The 14630-nt window shown below is 39.4% G+C and overlaps 1 protein-coding gene across 3 annotated transcripts; it reads left to right on the plus strand.

The window, feature by feature from the left end:
• The first annotated feature begins 2816 nt into the window (after positions 1-2816).
• CWC15 (CWC15 spliceosome associated protein homolog) lies at positions 2817-13963 on the plus strand. Of its 3 annotated transcripts, none has more exons than XM_032358668.1 (7): positions 2817-2913; positions 4208-4346; positions 4918-5030; positions 6080-6168; positions 7326-7439; positions 11775-11893; positions 13085-13963. In XM_032358668.1, the coding sequence occupies exons 2-7, from the start codon at positions 4216-4218 to the stop codon at positions 13212-13214; spliced, it is 696 nt and encodes a 231-aa protein (XP_032214559.1). In that variant the 5' UTR covers positions 2817-2913; positions 4208-4215; the 3' UTR covers positions 13215-13963. The 3 variants fall into 3 exon arrangements, with proteins under 3 accessions (XP_032214559.1, XP_032214558.1, XP_032214557.1); XM_032358667.1 differs by having other exon boundaries at positions 2875-3241; positions 4195-4346; XM_032358666.1 differs by having other exon boundaries at positions 2876-3241.
• Positions 13964-14630: the final 667 nt, after the last annotated feature.

Raw genomic sequence — 14630 nt, forward strand, 5'->3', positions numbered from 1 at the left:
AAATCCTTATTTAAGAACTTCTATTTTCCCAGAGAAGTCCAGATCTTCTACTCCTCAGGAAGAGGATGAGAAGGGAAAAGAGGGTGGAAGAGGGGCGTAGATTTGAAGAAAAAAGGGAATGTGGGAAATTCTATCATTGCAGAGCAGTGGTTTGGCAGGCAGAATTTAGGGCACAACTGGATTTCTGTGGTAATGGGTTTCAAAGGAGAATTCTTGGGAGGCTATATACGATTTTTGCTAGGAAGGATAGCTAATAAGGTGAATTTTAAGTTTCTGGTAAACTTTTAGTTTCTTTTGCTAATATTTTCAAACCATTTAAGTCAAAGGCTTTTAGTTTCATTTATTAGTACTTTAAAATCACTTAAGGAAAAGCTTTTTAAGTTTATTTTCTAATTAATACATTCAGACTGTTTTGTTTTAAGTCAAAGCTTTTCATTTTGTGGGCTGATCATGTTGTATGTCAGGTGATTATTAAATCATGGTGATCCAAAGATTAGGTGGTGGGCTAAGAGAGAAATGAATCAGTATGACTGATTCGGGGCTAATAAGGGGAGTTGGAACATCAAAACCAGGGGTATCTTCTGTAACTGTGTGCCCGCTTGCCCTTGTTACTTCATTCCTCCTCCTCAGAGTGCATCAATCATTCATTCACTCATTCATTCAACAAATACTTACTCAGCACCTATTATGTGCCAGGCACTGTTCTATATGCAGAGGATACACCAGTGAACAAGAGAGACAAGGTTCCTGCTTTCCTGGAACTTATGTTCTAATAGAATAGGAAGATAGACAATAATAATAAGATAATATTAATAATAGTAATAGCTAACATTAATTTTGCAACTATTCTTTGCTGAGACTGTTTTGAGCACTTTACAAGTATTCATTCACTTAAGCTTTATCATAACAATAAGAGGTAAAGACTAGAATTATCCCAATTTTATGCAATGGACACTTGAGGGCACAAAAAGGGAAAATAATTTTCCCTTTCTGGCAAGGTTAAACAGTCAGGAAAAGGCACACCTGGAATTCAGTACCAAGTCAGGCTATAGATCCCTTTCTCTTAAATGACTGTTGTTCTGCCTCTCGGAGAAGAAACAAGGCGAGAAACAATAAACAGAATATATTTTGGTAGAGTTCAGTACTACAAAAAAACAAAACACAACAAAACAAAACCCAGGGCCACATGATGGTTATTTGCATGTCAGGGGTCAGGGCAGGGGAGCAGGGGGATGAAGAGGTCAGGGAAAGCCTCACTGACGAGGTGACATTTGAGCTGAGGCTTGAAGGTTACCAGTTATCTTGAGGCACAGGCAACAGAGAAAACCTGGTGCAAAGAAATCTTATCCTTGTTTGTGAAACAGAAACACCCTGTTGGCTGTAGCTAGAGTTTAGTACGTAAGAGCGTGTCTGAATAAAAATGAAGTCAGGGAGATAGGCAGGAACCAGACCCCATAGGGTCTCAGGACACATTAAGGAATTTGACTTTTATTCTAAGTGCAGTGGGCTGTTATGCAGGAGAGTAATACTCCCTAATTCATAATTTTCAAAGATCACCCTCATTGTTACATGCAAAATTAACTGTATGTGGGCCAAAGTGGGAGCAGGAAGATCCGTTAGGGAGCAACTGCAATCCAGGTGAAAACTCTTGGTGGCCTGACCTAGGGTGGTGGCAGTGGAATGAAATTTAGGGTAATGAGAGTAAAATTGGCAAGTCTTGCAAATAAACTAGATGTTAAGAGTAAAGAAAAAGCAATTTAATTAGGAGCCTTGGGGTTTTGGTTTACTAACTCATACATGGTCATGTCCTTTACTGAGATGCATAAAACTAGGGGAGAAATACCTTCCTTAACAAAATTAAGATCTTCCTCTAGAACTTTATAAGGGAAAGGGCTCTACTTTTCTTTTAAAAAATAAAAAATTGTAAGTTTCAAAGCGTTCTGGAAATAAAGCTTTTAATTCAATTTTATGAGCTCTTTACATTTGAAACCAAGTTGGAAGAGCTGAATTTTCATTTGTTTAATAAATATTTATTGAGCGTCTACTGTGGTCAAAAACCATGAGATAAGGAGATGGACTAAACAAACAAGAGCCGTGCTCCCAGTGCTTTTTGGGAAAGCGAGGAAGGATGACCGGTGATTTCTTTCCCCGCTGTTCGTTGTCTTATTAAAAGTTCACCTAACGCTTGAGTAGCCATCTTGTCATAACTGCAGCTCGTGCTTCTGGCAGTTGGGCCCAGCGTTCTAAACGCTCATAATCGGGTTAATAAATGAATCTCTAAATAGTGACATCTCCCCTCCCACTAGAACTTAGGCTTTTTAAAAAATAGAAATTTTAACAAACAATACGAATACAACCTTTGCTTTGAGGACTAATATTTTTGCAGGAATGGTACCTTTGTAAAGATCGTGGTTGCCCCCGTACATATTAGTTCTTTCTTCATATCCAATTAAATGAAAACACTAGTTTTTCCGTAGCCCAGCTCTCTAGGCTTGTTAGGTCTAGCTCAGGAGAGAGGAAGCAGGAGCCGTAGGATTTACACAGTTTGGTGTAATCCTTCTCCACGCTCTCGCTCGCTAGCCGGGAACCCGGTGTGGGCTACCCGGGGCTTTCCGTCCACGCAGCACCGGAATGAAGGAGTCTGGGAGGGGGTCGGGGAAGGGAAAGACGGAAGACACATTAAGTAATTGGTTCCTGAAGGTATAAAATGATGTTTAGGGTCTACTCTAAAGCACTGATTTCAAATGCCCGCCCCCTGGGCCGTTTCGGCCCCGCCCCTTGTTGTCGTCACGCCGACTTCCACTTTGCCTGCTGCGGATTGGTCTCCGTCTCTGCCTCTGAAGTGCGGCGAAAGAGCTTGGGGTTTGCTTCCGGGTCTTGGGCCCTGGCCCTGGACGCAGAGGCTTCTGGGAGGTATGAGTCGTAATGGTGTCTGTCTGATTTCCGGAGGCTGTCGCCTTAGACCTCGGCCGACGTGAGCGGCAGGAGGGTGGCAGATTGATTCTCTCGTCCGAGTGGGGCGGGCGGGAGGTTGGGGTCGGAGTCGGCAACAGAGAACCGGGCGCGGGCGGTGGAAGCCCCGGAGCAGCGGGCGGTGGTAGAGCCCAGCGAGTCTCCGGCCGGCCGCGGAGCGCGGAGCGCGAGGGCAGCTTTGCGGACGGCGCTAAACAGCGTCCACACGCCTCCATCCCCCGAGCCCCTTACGAGTCGGGCCTTTGGGTGAAGAGTCAGCGAATTTCTGGTAACAGCCCGAAGGCGAGCCCCCGGGAGGCAGGAGTGATAAAAACCCGGGAGTGTGTGGGAGGGCGGCGGCGCCCCCAGCGGCAGGAAACGCAGTTTTTCCCTCTGCATAGACCCCTTTTCCCTTTTTAAAAAATCCAGAGAAGTGTACGGGTTCCCCAACGTCCCTGCACGCTCACCGTTTGGACGCTTAACGGGACTTAAGTCGCCACATCTGCTAGGCACTGGGCCTGGCAGCCCCAGATCCAAAGTAACGTAAGGAATAGGTCCCTGAGTTTTGCTTATCAGAATCCTTTGGGGGGTGAGTTTCCTGTCTTGAGCATTATAACCTACAAAAGATCTGATTTATAGTATAGTGGTTGCTATAGAAGAAAATTGGACGAACGAAGGGTTTGGGGGGAATTTTTGCACATGTAAGTGTCATTAAAGTTTAGCACAGTTTTCTCCAGGACACTCACTATTTGTCAGTAACTTTAAAACAACTTTTGTTTTTGTAGTTACTAGCCTGTTTTCTCTTGTATGAGGTTTAGATAAAATGCAAACCTTGAGACGTCTGGTGGAGTAGGGTTGAGAATTTTTCAAAAACCCAATCGTGGCAGTACCAAATTTTACATGGCTTTGACATTTCCATTTTCATAATAATCCTGTGAGGGACATTGCCCCTTCCAGAGAAACTGAATCTCGATCACTTGCCCAGGGCCACAGAGACAGAGGGAGAACAGGAACACAAACTCAGATCTTCATGAGAGAAGGTTTTGCATTAGATAAGAGCTGCCTAAGAAGCTGTGTTCCTTCTGTACCTTGAGCGTCGTTATTTGTTTTCTTCAGTACTTTCGTTTGAGATTATTTAAGTAATTTGGGGGGAATGAGTTTTGGGAATTATTTCACAAGGATGAATATTTATTAATACTTTATGAAATGAGGGTTTTTCATTTTGGAAATAACTTGATGCAGTTTTCCTTTAAAGCATAAAAGATGACAACAGCAGCTAGGCCGACGTTTGAACCTGCGAGAGGTGGAAGAGGAAAAGGAGAAGGTGATTTGAGCCAACTCTCAAAGCAGTATTCGAGTAGAGACCTACCTTCTCATACAAAGATAAAATATAGGTAATGAAGACTTTTTATTCTCTCGTTCAGAAGACAAGACTAAATCTATTAAATGACATGCTCATGACATTGTAGCGTGTTTGGGGTGTTTCACCTATATTATCTATTTTCATAGGAGTAGAATGCAGTAGAGTGTTTGACATTAAAATTATGCTCTTTATAAAAATTATTGCATATTACTTATGCAGACAGTCCTGTTAACTGGGAATTTCCGTATGTATATGGCACAATAACAATGACCTCAGAGGGCCAGTGCACTATCAGCACTAGTCAATATGAGATTAAAAGTGTCACAGTAATGAGCCCTGAGCTGATACACTAATAAAAAATAAAGACATTTGAATTAATCTGCAGCCTTATGGGAAAATAATGTGACCCAGTTTGGGTTATCTCAAATATTGGAAACATTACAAGGATGCCTGTTTTAACCTTGGTGTTAGGGGAATGGGTTTGTTTAGTACCTTGAAACTTGAGGGACTAAAGAACAGAGTCGCTTTTTGTGAATTGTCTTCCATTGCTACAGCCATGTGTTTTCTTAGTAACATTTTTGCTGATTTGTTTTCTACTTTAGACAAACTACTCAGGATGCCCCTGAAGAGGTTCGCAACCGTGACTTCAGGAGAGAGCTGGAAGAGAGAGAGCGAGCTGCTGCAAGAGAAAAAAATAGAGATCGTCCAACACGAGGTACCAGCACTGCCCCCAGACATTTGTCTCAGGAAATTATGTTGAAAACAGTTTTTCTTTTATTTACTAATTGGAACTGATTACAATTTTTGTTTGCTTGCTTTAAAATGTTGGTGTAGGGGCGCCTGGGTGGCTCAGTGGATTAAGCTTCTGCCTTAGGCTCAGGTCACGATCTCAGGGTCGTGGGATTGAGTCCCACATTGGGCTCTCTGTCTACTTGTGATCTCTGTCAAATAAATAAAATATTTAAAAAATAAAAGAAAATAAAATGTTGGTGTAAATTTTAAGTATTATTTGCTTTAAGATATTGTTAACACTTTCTTAATTGATTAGATTAGAAGTGATAACAAGGTTGATTCCAGTTCCATCTCTGTGTGCTGCTATAGTAGAAAGAACAGGATGATTTGGGGATAGCTGGCAGCTGTTGTTTCAGTTTACATAAAGTTTTTTGTTTTGTTTTGTTTTGTTTTTAAGATTGATTTATTTATTTGAGAGCATGAGCGCGCATGCACATGTGAGCAGGGGGAGGGACAGAGCAGAGGGAGAATCTCAAGCAGACCCACACCCAGCGGGAGGCCTGATGCTGCTCTGTGGGTCTTGATCCCAGGACCCTGAGATCATGACCTAACCCAGAATCAATAGCAGACGCTTAACTGACTAAGCCACCCAAGTACCTCTAAAGGTTTTGACTGTTTACAGCAACCAGACTTGTTGAGACCCTGTGTTTTCTGTCTCAGAGGGTCTCCTATATTTGTCACTGGCTTTTGGGACACATTTAGAGGCATAAGTTATAGTATCTTTTTTATATTTTCAGCATATGTAAACTCTTCTCCTATATTTCATCAGAGAGGCAATGGTTCCCATATTAAAATCAATACTTTCATTAATTCATTCAACAAATGTTGACCAAGGGCACATGTCAGGCACTGTGGTTCCTTTCTGTGTTGTCTTGGTTATAATCTAAGCTATTTGTTCCCACAGGTCCCTAAAATGTTACAAAAAACACAATATTTATTTTAGTAAGCTAAGTGATACTTGTTTTCCCCCAGAACATACAACCTCCTCTTCAGTATCAAAGAAACCTCGATTAGACCAGATTCCTGCTGCCAACCTTGATGCAGATGATCCTCTAACGGATGTATGTTTTACTTCCTCTGTTGATCTCCACATAGTAATTCATTTATTATGTTTTCTGAAATGCTTGTTTTATTATTTGACTTTAAGAAGTGGCATGTATTTATTTTTACTTACTGTTATTCAAATGTAGTCCTGACTTTAATACTAAGCTTTATGGTTGATTTTTAAAGGAAAAGTATTATTCATCACAACAGTAATTAAACTTTAAGAGAAAGTTTGATCTCTGGACAACCACATTAAAAAGTGATCTATTAAAGGAAAAGCTTCTCCCAAAAATAATTCCCCATACTAAACTCTGGAAGTTGACCATGTTCTCTACCTCCAGACAGCATTCTTTATTCTAGGGTCTCTTATCAGTAATAGCACCCCCAAGAGTCGAACTCAGAGACCTTTCCACATTAGATACCAAAGGTCCCCCCTCTAGGTGTGCAACTCAGTGCAACTTAATGGCTCCCTCTGCTTAGGAAGGGAAGTGATCTAAGTGGAAGTTCTTTTAGGATTAGTGCTTCAATTACCATTAAATTCTATAGTTTGCAGTTTTGTACATAGAGTGGGAAAACATGACTGGCCTTTCATTGGATGCATCTAAGTACATGTATCAGCAATTAATTCCAGAGTTGACAGATTGAATTAAATAATTAACTCAGTAATTAAAGGGAACCCAGTTTTAAATGGGATTTAATAATTGTTTGAAATTATTCTGAGAATGTAGCACCACATTTTGTACTTTTGATTATCCTTACTTCCTTGCTTAAAAGTTGTTTTTTTTGAGCTAGTAAAATTGCTTGACTCTCAGGATGATACATCATCTATGTCTGTACTATATGTATCAATGTAAAGTGTTCCATGTCTGATTTTAGAAATATTTTCATATGTAAATCCCCTTTGACCATGTAAATTTGAAGAATATACTTTGTTATACTTTTGCTGTTATAATCTCTAGCATCTCAGGGACATTTTAGTAAGAATTCTGTAAGCTTGTTTGTACGGTTTCATTTTATGTTTTGGTTGATGGTTGACTTTAATCATATTTAGGTGCATTTATATTTCCATATAGGAAGATTAATCTTTCCCCAAAGATGTGATGAGTGTAATTTTTATGGGAAAAATAAGGAATAATATGTATTTTCTCATGGACTGTCATCATTACTTTTTTAGGAGGAAGACGAAGATGAAGATTTTGAGGAGGAGAGTGATGATGATGATACTGCAGCTCTTCTTGCAGAACTAGAAAAAATTAAAAAAGAAAGAGCTGAAGAGCAGGCCAGGAAGGTAAAAAATCAGAATATTACATTATTTGCACTTTCTCTTTCATTCTAAACTACGAATATTTTTTAATTTAAGTAATAACATCTTACATTAGAAATTGCCTTTCCATGTCTAGATACTAGAGCACCTATAGATCTAGAAGTCTTATTTTTTTTGCAACATCCTAGTTTTCCTGGCTCTGTTAGAAATTATTTCCATATAGTTCAGGCATGCTTCATACGTTCATCAGTTTGTTTTTCATTCACTTGTTCATTTGTTCAACAGACGTTTAATTGTTGTCCATTAAGTGTCAGAAGAATTAAAGATGGATTCGATATAATCATGGTCTACAAAGAACCCATGGATATAATGAGGCCATCTTATGTCTTTGTCTTCTGCTTCCAGCCTTCTTTCCAGGCATTTTTTTGTTCCGTCTGTCAATAGATTTTCTATAACTTAGGGCAGTTTACCTAATTAATCTCCGTTTATACAATGAAAGAAAAGAATGTCTGTCTCAAAAAGAATTACATAGGATCCATAGTACATACCTTTAAACTTTAGATGAATTTGTCGTAGTCATAACAAAAAGAGATGAAACAGGTGAGCAAGAGCAGGTCAGAACAGTAGAGGTTCATAAGCCCATGCTAAAGGAGTTAGGACTCTCTCTTGAAGGCCAAGAAGAGCTAGTTGGTTTCAGCAGGAGTATGGTAAGACTGGATATGCATTTTATTACTTTGTTTTTATTAGGAAATGTTTCAGTAATACAGAAACATAGGAGTAATAAATTTAATAGTTATCTACTTGGATATGCATTTTAGAAAGATTACTCTGGCAGAAGTATGGAGGTTGGATTGGGAGAACTGATTGAGAAAGATGTTCCAGTAATCCTCACATGCAATTAAGGTAATTTTGCATAAAAGGAATTGGAATTGAGAGAAGTAAATAGCGGCTGATAGAGCTGTCAGAGAGGTAAAATTGACCAGATAAAGTGACTGATTAGATATGGCAGCAAAGATGACCCCTAGTTTCCAGCTGACATTCACTAATGGGGGAGATGGCAGAAGGATGCCTATGTTTAGATGGAGAGAGAAGGGATGATGAGCTCTGTTTGGAACATGTTGAATTTGACACATTATGAAACATTCAGATGGAGATGTCTGTCCACTTTCAAACAGAACAGCTCATCTTTTTTTTTAATGAGCTTCTGTTTTTAAGTTTTCATTTGAACCAAGAATTGTTCTGTTTAAAGAGGGGGAACCCACTGACATGGGTTCATGTGAGGAGTCTCAGGAAGTTGAAGATTGCCGGAATTCAAATTGGAAGAAGAATATTTTAAATATAATTCCCATCAAAGTTTGGCATAGGATAGCATAATTTCCATAATACCTTCTAATTGTCTTCATCTAATTTTTAAAAATCAAAGAATTCTAAGAACTTTTCTAATATCACTTGTATACCACTAGAGGGCAGTTGTTCTATTCCTGATTCTTTTGGTTTGTCTAACGGTTCTGGATACATAAAGTGACAGGCAGTTCAAGTGCATTTGGTTGACCCCTAGGAAGAATAAGCATTTCAGACAGAAGGTCTTGGAATTTTGTAAGATTCCTCTACTCTCTTTGTACAAAAACACGTTGGTGTTTCCAGGGATTGAAAGACAGTTTTGCTTTTATTCCTATTGTCCGTCTGCTTTTCTGGTAGCTAAGTCTCGAGGTGTCCCAAAATATTTTCGAACCAGTCAGCCTATGTCAGGGGCTACGAAGCTTTCTGTAAAGGCCCAGATGGCAAATATTTCAGGATACGTCAGGCTTGCAAAGCGTGCTGTCTCTCATGCAGCTCGTCAGCTCTGCTTGCTGTAGCATGGAAATAGCTGTAGACAGTATAGAAATGAATGAGTATGACTGTCTGTTCCAGTAAAACATAATTAACAGAAATGGGGTGGTTTGGATTTGATCTGCAGGCTGATTATTAGCCTATATTTGTGAACCATAATGTGCCTGGTACTTGAATATGGAAAGAGTTGGCACCTTTTTTTCCAGGGCTGTGTGTGGTAGGCAGCCAGCATTCTAAAGGAAATATATTGCAAATATAAAATGGCCAGAACTTTATTACATCATGTTATTATTATAAGTTGGATACATTGTATATTTGAGCTTTTATTTTTCTAGCATCTCAGAGAAATGTCTTTTCACTTTCAACATCAATATAAATTGTTAAAAATACATAGTTTTTAGAAAGCTATCTATTCTTAATCTATAGTGGATATTCCTGATTTTGTTTGCTTAAGGTCTGAGCGGTGACCTCAAAGGAATTTCCCTGAGTATTGCATCTTCTCCCATTCCAATTATTTGGTCTCTTAAAAATGAAATCTGTTGGGGCGCCTGGGTGGCTCAGTGGGTTAAAGCCTCTTGTCTTCGGCTCAGTCATGATCCCACGGTCCTGGGATCAAGCCCTGCATCGGGCTGTCTGCCCAGCAGGGAGCCTGCTTCCTCCTCTTTCTCTATCTGCCTACTGGTAATCTCTGTCAGTCAAATAAATAAATAATTAAATCTTTAAAAAAAAGAAGAAGAAGAAGAGTTACCTGGGGTCCAGAAAAAAATAAGAAAAAAAAAAATGAAATCTGTTATTCACATTTGGATATTAAAATATCATTAATTATATGGAAAATTGGGTTATTTTTCCAAGTGGTCTAAAACTTTCTTAGGTTCATTTTATTTATTTATTTTAAGATTTATTTATTTCGGAGAGAGAGTGTGAGCGGGGTGAGGGGGAGAGTCAGGGGGAGAGGGAGAGAATCCAAAGCAAACGCTATGCTGAGGGTGGAGCCTGATGTGGGGCTTGATCTCACAACTCTGAGATCATGACCTGAGCCAAAGTCAGGAGTTGGCTGCTTAACTGACTGAGCCACTGAGGTGCCACTGTTAGGTTATTTTATTTTATTTTTTTTTTTTTTTTAAGATTTTATTTATTTATTTGACAGACAGAGATCACAGTAGGCAGAGAGAGAGAAGGAAGCAGGCTCCCCGCTGAGCAGAGAGCCCGATGTGGGGGCTCGATCCCAGGACCCTGAGATCATGACCTGAGCTGAAGGCAGAGGCTTTAACCCACTGAGCCACCCAGGTGCCCCTGTTAGGTTATTTTAAATTGAAAGTCTCTTTTTCCTTGATCCATTAAGTCGTCAATTTTTGTCCTTCCTCAACTACAATAAGATGGAATTTATTTTTGTTTTAAGATAGCATTAACAGGTAGATCTAGCAGTTAATGGCTAAGAATTCCAGACATTTTTTATTTCTAAGAATGAAGCTGAGGGTGATTTGAGTTTAAAGCTAAATTAAAAGTGAAGAAAGACAAGCTTGTAACTGATGAAGGATGAATGACATAAAAATGGAAAGTTAGTAACAACAAATCATAACAAAATGGATAGGTCTAGGGTCAGTTAGTAGAAATGCATGTTAATGGAATGTATGTTACATGATAGTTTATCTTAGGAGCTACTTCTTGGCCAATAATAAATTGTCACTAGTCCTGGAGCTTCAAATTTACATTGTTAATAATTCAAGATAAAATTATTTTTAATCATAGTTCTATATAGGTCATCTTTAAAAATCAAGTAATAGCTTTGCTAAATGTTTCTTTGGTGTTTAATATAGTCTCATTAGTAGAATATATTTATTGATGTACTCTTAAAATGGGCAATTAATTTTACATGTACTTTAAGAAAGAAAATAGATTTAAATATGCATTCAAGAATTTCTAAGTCAGACTAATGAATGTATGATGACAAGCATGAAATATTTGTAATAAGAACAAATTATTTTGATAGGTGAGACTTCTTTGGTATATCTTATATCTTAAAACAAACAAACTCCTACCTTGATGCTCATTCTCTCTCCCTCATAAAATCCTCAGTCTTTTTTTTTTTTTTTAAGATTTTATTTATTTATTTGTTAGCGAGCGAGCAAGAGCGAGCACAGGCAGACAGAGTGGAAGGCAGAGTCAGAGGGAGAAGCAGGCTCCCTGCGGAGCAAGGAGCCCGATGTGGGACTCGATCCCAGGACGCTGGGATCATGACCTGAGCTGAAGGCAGCTGCTTAACCAACTGAGCCACCCAGGCGTCCCATAAAATCCTCAGTCTTTTAAAACAAGGGTTATGGGGATGCGGGCGAGTCCAGCATCAGGCTCCCAGCTCCACGGGGAGTCTGCTTCTCCCTCTGACCTTCTCCTCACTCATGCTCTCTCTCACTGTCTCTCTCAAATAAATAAATAAAATCTTAAAAAAAAAAAAAAAAAACACAAGGATTATGTACGAAGATTGACCCCAGAATTAATGTAAGTAAATGAGTCCTCCTCTGTCATTGACAGGAACAAGAACAGAAAGCTGAAGAAGAAAGAATACGTATGGAAAACATTTTGAGTGGAAACCCTCTCCTTAATCTCACTGGCCCATCCCAGCCTCAGGCCAACTTCAAAGTTAAAAGAAGGTACTTTACACTAACGAGTTGGGTATATATTGCAGACTGTGCGTTTCATACTAAACTATAGTATGTAAGGCCTCCGAAAGTCCCCTTTTCGCTGATACTCTTCGCCATCAGATACAGGAATAATGAAGAAGGAGGATGAAGGAAAATGTACTTATTTTCGGTAGATATTTATAACAGCTGTGTACCAGGTACCGTTCTTAAGCACTAGGGGTAGAGCAGTGCATTGAACCTTTGGCTCTCCGAAGCTTACATTTTAGATGTACGTTTGACGAGTCCCCAAGATCACCCTTCACATTCAGAGACGCACTAGACAGACACAGAGGACTCCGCATATAGTATACTCGTGACTAATGTAGTAAAAATACACAGCCAGCTCCATCATAAAGAAGAAAGCTGTGGGCGTGCCTGGGTGGCTCAGTGGGTTAAGTCTCTGCCTTCGGCTCAGTCATGATCTCAGGGTCCTGTGATCAAGCCCCGAATCAGGCTCTCTGCTCAGCAGGGATCCTGCTTCTCCCTCTCTCTCTGCCTGCCTCTCTGCCTACTTGTGATCTTTCTCTCTCTCTCTCTGTGTCAAATAAATAAATTATCTTTAAAAAGAAGAAAGCTATGCTTCCTTATACTCTGTCACTCCTGTGAGGGGTCACCCAGTGCAGTCTTTCCTCTAGACTGAAACGGAGATCTGGGCCAGACTATGAACCGTAATGATTATACCCCAGTACTTTCTTCTCCTTTGTTGCCATAGAATGTAAATACTACAGTGGATGATTACTAAGTGGCAACTGATGAGAGAGTATAAAAGCCTTAAAACCATGCAATCTAAACTATAGTAACGTGGTCAGTTATTATCATCTAGAAGTATCTATGCTAATCGGGCTGTTGCCTCTTTGTTTTAGACCTGAAAACGTTAAATATTGATGTAATTAAGCCTATGAATTCCTGTTCTTGACTCAAAGTTCCTTATACAGGAGAAGTAATAAGAATGTTTGTATGTTCTAAATAAGAATTGCCCTTCCTGCTGTAATAAAGCACGGCTACAACCTATTAAGGATGACTCTGTTCTTTCGGGTGTAATTGCTGCAGCAGATAAAGTACATGTTGAGCATCGTTCTGGGTAATGACTAGGCTTTGCAATTCACTTGTTCTTATCTCCTGAATGAGACATGTAAGCCTTCTGTTTTTTCTTCCCTTTAGGTGGGATGATGATGTTGTTTTCAAGAACTGTGCAAAAGGTGTAGATGATCAGAAGAAAGACAAAAGATTTGTAAATGATACTCTGCGATCTGAATTTCACAAAAAGTTCATGGAGAAATATATTAAATAGTACAGTTTTATGTGCTTAATTAAAGACTGTAAAATGTAAACGATCATTCTCACTTTTTCTTCTGTTTTTCTCTTTCCCCATCTAAATTGTGTATAGGCTTCCCTAATTTTAGGTTCCAAAATAACCTGTCCTTTATTGATACCTTATTTGATGAGGACTTGGGAATTGGTTTAACCTAGTTTCCTCGGAATATCTCCAGTCCTATGTTTTCCTTTTAATATGGGAAAGGGAATCTTGTAATAAATATTTTCAAAAATCGAAATAACTAAATCTGTGTTCCCAACTTTTTTGTTGAAATGTATGCAGCTTATAAAACGTTGCACATTTTCTTCTGTGAATTATATTTTTTTGTGTGTTAACTTCCTCTCATTTCTTTGACATTAATTTAAGGTCAGTTAATGTGGGATATCTTCACCATGTCTTTTTAAGAGTGTGATGGAGGATGAAGGGCATTCTATTTTGGCCCACATGTTTGTACGAAAGAGAGTCATCAACCTCTGCTCTCTGAGTGTGTGTCTGAGGACACGTGGTGTATCCTTCACTTCTGCAAGTGCTCCTTTCTTTTTCTCTTGGCCCAAAACCACCCCTTAAGCATGGCTAGGAAGCATGTGGCATTTAACCTATATTCTGGATCCTCAACTGCCGTTTTTCTTCTTAATAAGAGTTTGCAAACTGACAAAACGTGAGATGCAGAGCCTAGGAAAGTTTAACATCAAATGATACAAGAAATAAAACTTTTGGAAATAGGAGTTTGTTTGTTTGTGCGTTGTCTTGGAGGATATGTTTGTGGGAAGTGGGAGCATCTCTCTGCAGCTGGGAAATGAAGTTTTCCTAAGCCTGAGCCATGATTGGAGGGTGTCACTTGGGTAGAAAAATTAGGACCAGAAATTGAACCATTTACAGAGACTCAGTCATAGGATCCCTCATTTGTAATAGATACTGAGCTTGATAAGGGTAAAGATAAAACTTTGCAAGCAAAAAGAACATGCTTTTTTCGGTGGTTGTTTCTTCAAGCCCTCTTTAAGAGATTCGCTACAGCATTTCCCCAGTGGAACTGGGATGCAGGTTCTGTGGAGCCTGAGTCAGGAGTAAAGCTGGACATGAGGCCTGGGTCTTGACTCCACATTCATGCTCTGTATTTTTTCCAGTTGATCCATTTACACAAAATTTTGAATACTTCAACCAGCCTTTAGTAATATTTAGGATGTTATTTTTTAAATATCTCCTTGGGGCACATGAGTGGCTCAGTCGGTTAAGCCTGTGACTCTCCATCTCAGCTCGGGTCTCGATCCCAAGGTCGTGAGTTTAATCCCCGGGTTGGACTCCATGCTGGGTGTGAGGTCTACTAAATTAGTAATTATTTAATTACACTCCAACTTTACAGTTCATAAAGTGCCTCTACGTTCCTTTTCAATT

The sequence above is a fragment of the Mustela erminea genome, chromosome 9, assembly GCF_009829155.1.
Source record: "Mustela erminea isolate mMusErm1 chromosome 9, mMusErm1.Pri, whole genome shotgun sequence".
Taxonomy (NCBI): domain Eukaryota; kingdom Metazoa; phylum Chordata; class Mammalia; order Carnivora; family Mustelidae; genus Mustela; species Mustela erminea.